At 46.5% G+C, this 10,532-nt stretch overlaps 1 protein-coding gene and 1 long non-coding RNA gene across 2 annotated transcripts; one reads left to right on the top strand and one right to left on the bottom strand.

Annotated features, from left to right (window-relative positions):
* The first annotated feature begins 3,664 nt into the window (after positions 1 to 3,664).
* On the top strand, positions 3,665 to 4,962 carry LOC135091698 (uncharacterized). The gene is made up of 3 exons (XM_063989574.1): positions 3,665 to 3,824; positions 3,998 to 4,078; positions 4,294 to 4,962. Exons 1-3 carry the CDS (start codon positions 3,685 to 3,687, stop codon positions 4,445 to 4,447), a joined length of 375 nt encoding a protein of 124 aa, XP_063845644.1. The 5' UTR covers positions 3,665 to 3,684; the 3' UTR covers positions 4,448 to 4,962.
* A 3,160-nt stretch (positions 4,963 to 8,122) lies between these two features.
* Positions 8,123 to 9,347, bottom strand: LOC135091700 (uncharacterized). The gene is made up of 3 exons (XR_010262599.1): positions 9,244 to 9,347; positions 8,892 to 9,036; positions 8,123 to 8,423 (listed from the first exon to the last, which is right to left on the bottom strand). It is a non-coding gene; the product is annotated as an uncharacterized LOC135091700 (long non-coding RNA).
* Positions 9,348 to 10,532: the final 1,185 nt, after the last annotated feature.

Below are 10,532 nucleotides of genomic sequence, written 5' to 3'. Positions count from 1 at the left end.
AATGATTAAATAAATACATTTGTGTAGAGGACGCTGACCAAGGGTTACAAATGACTACAAAAGAAAAAAAAATAGAAAAGAACGAATGGAAGAAAAAATGAATGGGTGAGTGAATGAATAAGTGCTGAAGAGGGAAGTGTGATGAATAATGCACACGGTAACTTCACCAAGAAAGAGTATACGAGGCAGATGAATGAATGAATAAGTGATCAATATAGAGAAATTCAAGGGATATCAGAAGATGGGGACGTTATACCTCACGTGTGCAGTGTCTCTTCCATGTTTATTGTTTTCGTTATAGTACTGTCACTTCAAGTCACGTGTGCAGCAAACAGGTGTATGCCATTACTCTTGTAAACGTTCAGACGTCCAGTCTCAACCGCTTCTAACAGGCTCTAGTGGAAGTTACTGGGATTTTCAAGTGTTTTCATGATTCCAGTGATAGTATGACAAAGATTCAGCATCACCAATTGGGAAAACACTCATGAAAACCCAATTAATCATCTGTGCGACCTTGGAGGACAGTGCTGATGAAAAGGCAAGACGTTTAATAGCGCGCCTGACTGAGTGCACCTGTGTCATTCAGGGACTACTTATGCAATGCTGGTCAGGTAAAGCAAAGACCCGTAAGCCAGGTACGTAAATCATGCTGATGGAACTTGAGGTGATGGAGGGCAGGTAAACACGTGTAATTCAGATAAGTTCGCCTGCGCTAATGAAACTTGAGATGATGAAAATGACTGTAGAAGATAGCAAGAGATGCAACATTGCGGTGATGAGAGAGAGGCTGAAGACAGTCAGTTAGCGGAGAGAAATTGATAAGAAGAAATGCTTTCGATTCCATTTTAGACAGGGCGCAATCAAAAGCATTTTGTCTTATCAGCTCCTCTCCTCTAACTGACTGTCTTCAGCCTCTCTCTCTCTCATCGCCGCAATGTTGCATCTCTTGCTATCTTCTACCGCCATTTTCACGCTAACTGCTCTTTTCATATTGTTAAACTCCTCCCGCGGCCTCGCTGCACAAGACTTTCTACATTTCCTCACTCCTATTCTGTCCACCTCTCCAATGCAAGAGTTAACCAGCATTCTCAGTCATTCATCCTTTTTTTCTGGTAAACTCTGGAACTCCCTGCCTGCTTATGCTGCATTTTCACTTCCTATAACAAGAGTCCTTTGAAGAGGGAGGTTTCGAGACACTTCTCCTCCAATTTCGGATTATCCTTTTGACCTTTTTTGGGGGACGGTCACTTCAGTGGGTCTTTTATCGCTCCTTTTATTGTCCTTGGCCAGCGCCCCTCCTACGTAAAAAAAGTATGTATAATTCAGGTAAGTGAATCTACCTGTGCTAATGGGGTCCTACGTGAAAGAGGACAGGTAAACACGTGTAATTCAGGTAAGTGTATTCACCTGCATTAATGGAAGTTCAACGATAAAAGGACAGGCGATCACGTGTAATGCAGGTGAGTTTTCCTGTCCTAGTGGTCCCTACGTGATGGAGGTCAGGCAGAGTCAACAGGTGTAGGCGAGGTGAGCGTGTGTACTGTACCTGTGCTCTGGGAACCCTACGTGATGGTGGTCAGGTGAGCAGTGTGCAGAAAGCGGTCCCTTCCTCCCTGCTTCTTGTGTGAGACCTTCCTTTCACCTTGATCACTCTCCTCACACGTGCACACACACACACACACACACACACACAGAGAGAGAGAGAGAGAGAGAGAGAGAGAGAGAGAGAGAGAGAGAGAGAGAGAGAGAGAGAGAGAGTCATACGCATAGATTGGACCGTATGACATTAATCTCTCTCTCTCTCTCTCTCTCTCTCTCTCTCTCTCTCTCTCTCTCTCTCTCTCTCTCTCTCTCTCTCTCTCTCTCTCTCGACAGAATAGTAATATCTGGCATGTGGTCATTACTATGGATGAATGACACACACACACTCACACACACACACACACACACACACACACACACACACACACACACACACACACACACACACACACTTAATGTACTTGAATTCCGTTAACACACAATTGCGTGTCTTCTGTTCTCCTTCTGTGGCAGCAGCAATCACAACACTAACACCAATAACGTTGTCCCAGGGCCGCACAGGAATCCCAGTGACGCAGCAATGAAGGAAACTTTTCACAAAACACTCGTGCACGTTAGCGGAAAATGGCACACCTGGAAATTTCTGGATTCTGAAGTAGACACGTGTCTGAGCCAACCTTCCATGAACTTTGCTGCCCCCATGGCCAAAGAACGTATTAAGAGAGCAATGGTCAGGTCTACACAGTTTTTTTTTTTTAATAGTGGATACAGGTAAGTAGAAATGTATGACCAATTAATGATCTACTTAATCTATATAATTTTCCAATTCTCATTCTTCTCAAGCCTTACTTAACGTTACCTAACCTAATTCAAACTAACCAGACCACATTTTTTTTCATTTTTTTTTATGTAAGAGGGGCACTGGCCTAGGACATAACAAGAAAAAAAAATGCCCACTCAAGCGCCAGTACCTAAAGAGAGGTCAAAAGGATGATCCAGGATTTAATTTAATGTAACCTTACGTACGACGCTGTAGTGACCATCTTACTTATATCACTGCATGGGAGAGATTGGTAAGGACGCAATACCTGAACTGCAGCGTTGTGTTGATGGCTCACGGGAACATCAAAGGAAGGAAGGACAGACGAAATAATTGGAATGAATGAATGGTTTTAGGAATGTGTGAAAGAAAGAACAGTGATAAAGACATTGTAAAAGCAAGATCTTAGATTAGAAGGTGGGGCATGGCCAGAATGGGGAGAGGGTTCTGAGTACGACTAAAACCTCACTGGGTGTAAAATTATTGCAGATAAGAAGATAAAAAAAATAATAATAAAAAAAAATTCATTAGAAATAGATATACAGACAGACAGACTGATACATAGACGAATATTCACATTAGGGATTAATAGTTACTCAAGACAGGTTAATAAGTAAAAGTAGTAATGAAATCAATGGATAAAAAAATTGCTTAATATACGAAAAAGTTTCATAACACTATGACAAACTTTTTACATCACATTTTGACTCTCTCTCTCTCTCTCTCTCTCTCTCTCTCTCTCTCTCTCTCTCTCTCTCTCTCTCTCTCTCTCTCTCTCTCTCTCTCTCATAGTAAAATCGCAACGCCAGACAGTTGAGGGAGCAATGTTTCGAGGTCACAGACACACAGCCACTGCCTTCAAGCCCACAATGCAAAAAAACATTCTAACCACATAGCAACATACCCAGTGCCCAGTACCCAGTGGCAATGACGTCAAGGCGGAACAGGCCAATAGGAACCCCAGAAGAACCCGTCCAGGCACTGACGTCAATGGAGGAAGCAGGAATGGCCAAAAGAAAAACAACGGAAGGATGTCCCAGTTGGAGTGAGATCTTATAACAGAGAGAGATCCAGGTGTTTATTCTCCATCTCAGCGCGTCAAGGACATGTCTCGGTTGATTCTTGTGTGTTCCCCGAGTGTCGTCCTCCTGCAGCCTACTATAGGTGGTGAATTAAATGCACTTTCTCCGGGCGGTATGGAAGCAGCGAGTGTCTAACGTCAGCAGTGCGGGAGGAGGGGGGACCAACGCTGCCGAGTCTCTCTGGCCGCGTCATCAAGGCGTGGCGGCCGGCACGTACACCACGTTTTCCTTCCCTATTTAATGGCAGCATCCACCCGTCTGCAGCCAGTCTACTCCAGACACTCAGCACAGCAGCAGTCCACTCCAGACTTCCTGGTCTTACAGAATCAGACAGGCGTCTTATCCACGCTCATCTCACTGTCAACGCTCCTCGTACTTAGGTATGTGTGTCACGAGTGAAATATTGTATGGAAGGTAGTCATTTCAAGGGTGTCATGAATTATAAGTTTGATTCCACTAAAAACAAAGAATTATGCATTAATTGAATCCTATACATCGTCTGTGATGATCTGTCGATGAGATGAAAACTAACCCGTGTGTCTCTCCTGAACAGGCTTCAAGCGTCCCTGTGTGAGTCAGCCATGGGTCAGAACAAGGTGTGCACCTCCAACACTTACGGCTACCCCGAGGCCAGGTGAGTCTGTCTGACTGTAGTGTGTCCTGTCACTCACCAACATGCACTTAAATCTCACATTCCGTAAATTTCAGTGAATTCACCACTACTAATTCCGTAGACTTGATAGCCACAAATCCTGTGTTTCCAGTAGTGCAGTCAAGTGAGGGAAGGCGGTGCATGAGACACTGCTTGCGTGACAGGTGTATGACCCTTGCCTCTCTTCTCCCCCACAGCCAGTCCGCCGTCAAGGTGAAGAGCAAGGTCCAGCAGGCCGCCTCAGGCGCCACCAAGAGCGGCCAGAATGGTGGAAACACCAAGGACAAGAAGGACGTGTGGGGTCCCATCTACCAAAACAGGCAGCACTTCATCGACATGCACATCTGTTAGCGCCAGTCGCTGCTGGGTCTGACGTGGGACCAACGCGTTGACTGCCAGGCGGCCGAGGCCCCGAAGAGAGAGTGCAAGATGCGCCGCTCCGGAGCTTGAGGCACCGCGGCGTTCAGAGCAGCGAAGCTCTCGGCGCCAGTGCCATAAACGGAGGCTTCGAGGACCACTGGTGATGACGTGGTGGCAGTGACGGCGGCTGCGCCTCTGCTGACGGCCGCAGACACGTGTGTCACGTACGCAGTCACTGCTGAGCCATGTGGAAATTATATTTTGCTGCTGCAGCGATATCCATAGTCTCACCCGCCTCTCCCAACTCCCCTCACTCCGCGGCGCTGACGGAGGCACCAGCCTGTGGTGTTGCCACTGCGAGGGGCTCCTGCGCCGCCACCCGCACACCCTCACCCCACCTGGACCAACTCTTGTTCCCATCCGAGAAACCTCGACGAAATGGAGCTAGTACAAAACAAATATATGTATTCAATGATTATGAATAATAAATACACGTTAATTGATTATATAACGTTTTTACTCTCCCTAAGGTCCTCACTATGTAGACTCCTTACACTCACTATGGTGGGCTGCACCACTGCATAGGAAAGGCGGCAGTCACTCAACGCGAGAACAATAATATCCTGGGAAATGAACTACCCTATCTTGCAAGAACATTAGTAAGCCTCCAAGAAACCAGCAGGTTTACATCTGTAGGACGGTTAAATGCAGCATTTCTTAACCTTTTCCCACCTCAGCAGCCCTTGTAGTCAGGTGCTGGCAGTCCAGCACCCCTGACATGCTCCACGCCGCTCAGTGACACTCCGCCTACCTAAGCGTGGACTGCTCCTTCAAATTTGGTGGTTTCCATCACCATGCTAAAATGCAACACCACAATTAAATGAGCTTAAGGTTTATCATATAAAAAGTACACTGTCGTTAAAAAGTATTCTTTTGATACTTTTGTATCCCTCGCCAGGAACAGACATTGTACTGCCATACGAGCATATGCACCATTTTGTTGCATCCCCTAAAATGTAAACATTTTCAGCATCTTTAGGGAGTGCCAGCACTAGCTTAAATTAATGGCATCCGGACTGTGACTACAAAGACTAAAGTGGATCTTCCTTGCCATACATACACCAAAACAGAGAGTTAACACAACAGTAACGCTTGCACTGCCACCATTACCTCTTCAATGGGATCCATTCCCCAGCTAGAGTGCTCGTATCTAAATACTGTCAACACCTTGGTGACAGCCTCTAGGCTCTGGCCACCACAACACACCAGTGCCTGGGACAAGTAGTGTTGCTGGGGTATCCTGGAACACCCAGCCGCCACACAGAGGTGCAGGGAAGGTTACAGGCTGCCCACAAAGTATTTTTTGTATGTGCTTGCATGAGCTGACCTGTGAAATTGTAAAATATAATACCTGTGCAGGCACGCGACATGTGCTCGCATGACCTCACCCTGACCTTACTCAGTACACGTAAATAAGCCTATGTGCCCATAAAGGCACAAATTACTTACCAGTTGAAGTCGTTGAGTTTCTGCCGTGACTTCGAAGCGACAGTGAACCACCTGTTCATCACCTTCTTGGTGCGGTTCCCAGAGAACTTCCTGTTGATCTCGTGGACAATGGATTCCCATCAATTTTGTTCAGCCCGGTTAGAAACACCGGGCTTACCAAAAGCGTTCTTCAAAACACACACACATGTTCTTTGTATAGCTCAGCAAGGTATTGAGACTCTCCCCTAGTCCAATTTGCCTTGCAGGAGCGCTTGGGGTCGTTGAAGGATCCATCCTGTAGATATTAATATGTGGCCGGGATATCTCGAAAACTGTGCTTGTTTACATTTAGGCGCTTCTAAGGGACAGTATTCACCTTATTTCAAAGACTGAATTACTGTCTTATCCACTGTGTCTCTTCTTCAAACACATAAAAACGAAGGAAATATTTTTAGAAGCTATAGAATAGTGATAAACGTCAGTTTTCGCTTCGCTTTTTAATGTCAGAAATGAAGTAAGCGCTGCACACAGCAGACGGCTATGGTAGATGGTTCCGCTTAAGTCATAATTCATGACAGACGACTTATGATAGTTATGATATCAATCTGCCACAGCTATGACACGTCATAACTTTAGGAAGAATACGGGCCCCGAAGAGGTTCTTATCCTGTCGTTTTAATGACCATAATTCTGGTTTGTTTACCTCACTTCCGTAATCTTAAATTCATGATTTTGATGTTGACTCAGCAAGAGACATTCCTTAATCACAAGCACACGTAAACAATTATCATGTAATTTCAAAGGTGTAATTCGTGACATTACAGCTGCAATGAGTTCTAGAGAGCGCCAAATCTTAACCCTCTGCTGACATATCAGCCAAATTAGAATTTTAAAAAGGGAGGCGGATAGAAGTTTAAGATTTAGATAACTTCATATTGCATAACTTCATATTGCATCACTAATCATGGACTATGACAATTAGGGCAATGGACGCCTCGTAATACAAATGTGGAACTCACGTGTTTGGGGTCTTCAGGAGGCCTGTCACCAAGCAACACCTGCGTCTGTATTGTAGTGGTCCGATCTTTCCTGAAGTAGTCACACCTGAACGCTGTGGCGGTACAAAGGGATCTTAGGTCAGCGATAGTTCCCCCCTGCCATGTGTCACCGTCCTTCCTTATCTCGCTTTACTGCTGCGTCACCGCTTTTTCCAGTAAACACGAGCCTCACTACCACACTGTAGCCACACCTTACATCTTCACTACTCTCATGCTCAGTTTCACTTAACTTTCATAGCACCAGAACTTAATATACTACTTCACTTTAACCCTCATGACAGAACATGTTATTTAGCACACATACTCGTATTTATTTTGTCTTTATACCTATTTCTTCCATCGTTACTTCCATGACCGCCAGCACCATTGTTGGCGGTAACAGGATTGAGACCTTCACGTCGACACAATTGGTATATTTGGTCGAAACCTGGAAAGAAAGCATGCTCCTTCATTCAAATAAACAATCATGCAATACTCGCATCTCTCCGGTGACAATGGGGGAGAGAATGGGCCCCTCTCTTGATGAAGGTCTAACCCCACTCTCCCAATCTCCCAAACACACACCATCCAAGAATGATTACCATGATAGTGGCATGTGTGACAGTTATACAATTAATACGTACTTAAATGCACGTATCCTGTGTGTGATGGCACCTTATCATGACGGCGGCGCAGCACGGGGGAGGGTTCCCGGAGGCGGCTCCAGACCCAGGGAGTGCCCGCCGCTCTCAAGTTCTCTGATCTCACCTACTACTGTTTGCATGCAATGACTGATACTCCCACAACAGTCCACAATTTGATCTCATTATCGCTGTGAGAATGAATGTTCACATTAGAATCAGCACCAGTAATTCCTAGTGAACATTTGGTGCGGCATGAACACAGGTAGGGAAATGATGCGTTCAAATACATCTTCTTTACCCTAGCGTGACTTGGGGTCCCAATGGCACAGTGGATAGAGTGACAGTCTCGGGAACCCGGGGTGTGGGACGCCAGCGTTCAAATCCCACGCAGAATACAATTAATAAATGAAGTAGATAAATAATGTGATAAAAATTAATTCACATAATAATTCTTTAATACATATTGGTGTGAACATAAGATGGGGAAATAGACCAACTTTACAAAAAAAAAGATGGGCCCTCGTGGCCCAGTGGGTAGAGTGATGCCCTTTGAGTTTGGAGTGAGGGATGTGAGGGGCGCACAGGTTCGAACCCCCTCTCGGAACTTACAAAAAACTTCAAAGGGCATCCACTCCATCACCATGTGTGGTGGAGCTGCCCACGGGGAGGAGGGGAGGTGAGTGCGCAGCACCTCCCTACCCTCCCCAGGGGAGGAAGGCAGGTGAGTGCACAGCGCCTCCTTACTCCCCCGGGAGAGCAAGGGTGGTGAGTGCACAGCACCGCCCTTCTCTCCCCAACCTGACTGACCCTGGCAACGACCCTGGCGTGTATTGAGACCACCCACCACCACCTGACTGACCCTGGCAACGACCCTGGCAAGTATTAAGACCACCCCCAACCACCTGACTGACCCTGGCAACGACCCTGGCGAGTATTGAGACCACCACCACCTGACTGACTGACTGACCCTGGCAACGACCCTGGCGAGTATTAAGACCACCCACCACCTGACTGACCCTGGCAACGACCCTGGCGAGTATTGAGACCACCCACCACCACCTGACTGACCCTGGCAACGACCCTGGCGTGTATTAAGACCACCCACCACCACCTGACTGACCCTGGCAACGACCCTGGCGTGTATTGAGACCACCCACTACTACTACCTGACTGACCCTGGCAACGACCCTGGCGAGTATTAAGACCACCCACCACCACCTGACTGACCCTGGCAACGACCCTGGCGAGTATTAAGACCACCACCACCTGACTGACCCTGGCAACGACCCTGGCGAGTATTAAGACCACCCACCACCTGACTGACCCTGGCAACGACCCTGGCGAGTATTAAGACCACCACCACCTGACTGACCCTGGCAACGACCCTGGCGAGTATTAAGACCACCACCACCTGACTGACCCTGGCAACGACCCTGGCGAGTATTGAGACCACCCACCACCTGACTGACTGACTGACCCTGGCAACGACCCTGGCGAGTATTGAGACCACCCACCACCACCTGACTGACCCTGGCAACGACCCTGGCGTGTATTAAGACCACCCACCACCTGACTGACCCTGGCAACGACCCTGGCGTGTATTAAGACCACCCACCACCTGACTGACCCTGGCAACGACCCTGGCGAGTATTGAGACCACCCACTACTACTACCTGACTGACCCTGGCAACGACCCTGGCGAGTATTAAGACCACCCACCACCACCTGACTGACCCTGGCAACGACCCTGGCGAGTATTAAGACCACCACCACCTGACTGACCCTGGCAACGACCCTGGCGAGTATTAAGACCACCCACCACCTGACTGACCCTGGCAACGACCCTGGCGAGTATTAAGACCACCACCACCTGACTGACCCTGGCAACGACCCTGGCGAGTATTAAGACCACCCACCACCACCTGACTGACCCTGGCAACGACCCTGGCGAGTATTAAGACCACCACCACCTGACTGACTGACTGACCCTGGCAACGACCCTGGCGAGTATTAAGACCACCACCACCTGACTGACTGACTGACCCTGGCAACGACCCTGGCGAGTATTAAGACCACCCAACACCTGACTGACTGACCCTGGCAAGTCTTTGGACTACCAAGAAAAAGAGAAAAAAAAGAAAAAAGATAACAAGGAAGAAGCAATTTAAGAAGAAGAAGCACCACCATCAGAGGAAGAAGAAGCGCCACCATCAGAAGCAAGGAGGAAGAAGAAGGAGGAAGAAGAAGCAACACCATCAGAAACAAGACCAAGAAGCAACAGCACCACCAAGAAGAGGGAGGAGGAGGAAGAAGAAAGAAGTACCACCATCAGAGAAAGAAGAAGAAGAAGAAGCACCACCATCAGAGGAAGAAGAAAGAAAGGGAGGAAAAAGGAGAAAGAATTAGAATTAGAAGAATTAAGAATTAGAATTAGAAGAATTAGAATTAGAAGAATTAAGAATTAGAATTAGAATTGGAAAAATTAGAATTAGAAGAATTAAGAATTAGAATTAGAAGAATTAGAATTAGAATTAGAAAAATTAGAATTAGAAGAATTAAGAATTAGAATTAGAAGAATTAGAATTAGAATTAGAAAAATTAGAATTAGAAGAATTAAGAATTAGAATTAGAAGAATTAGAATTAGAATTAGAAAAATTAGAATTAGAAGAATTAAGAATTAGAATTAGAAGAATTACAATTGGGAGAAGAAGAAGAAGAAGACCCTGGCAAGAAGAAGAGAGAGCAAGAAGAAGAAGAAGAAAACATCAGAGTAAGAAGAAGAAAGCAAGAAGACACCACGAAGAAGGAAGGAGGAAAATAAGAAGCACCACCATCAGAAGAAGAAGAAGCATCACCATCAGAAGAAGAAGAAGAAGAAGCACCACCATCAGAAGAAGAAGAAGCAC

This window comes from Scylla paramamosain, chromosome 38 (genome assembly GCF_035594125.1).
Source record: "Scylla paramamosain isolate STU-SP2022 chromosome 38, ASM3559412v1, whole genome shotgun sequence".
NCBI lineage: Eukaryota > Metazoa > Arthropoda > Malacostraca > Decapoda > Portunidae > Scylla > Scylla paramamosain.
The sequence above is the reverse complement of the archived record's forward strand: the minus strand, read 5'-3'. Positions and strand labels throughout refer to the sequence as shown.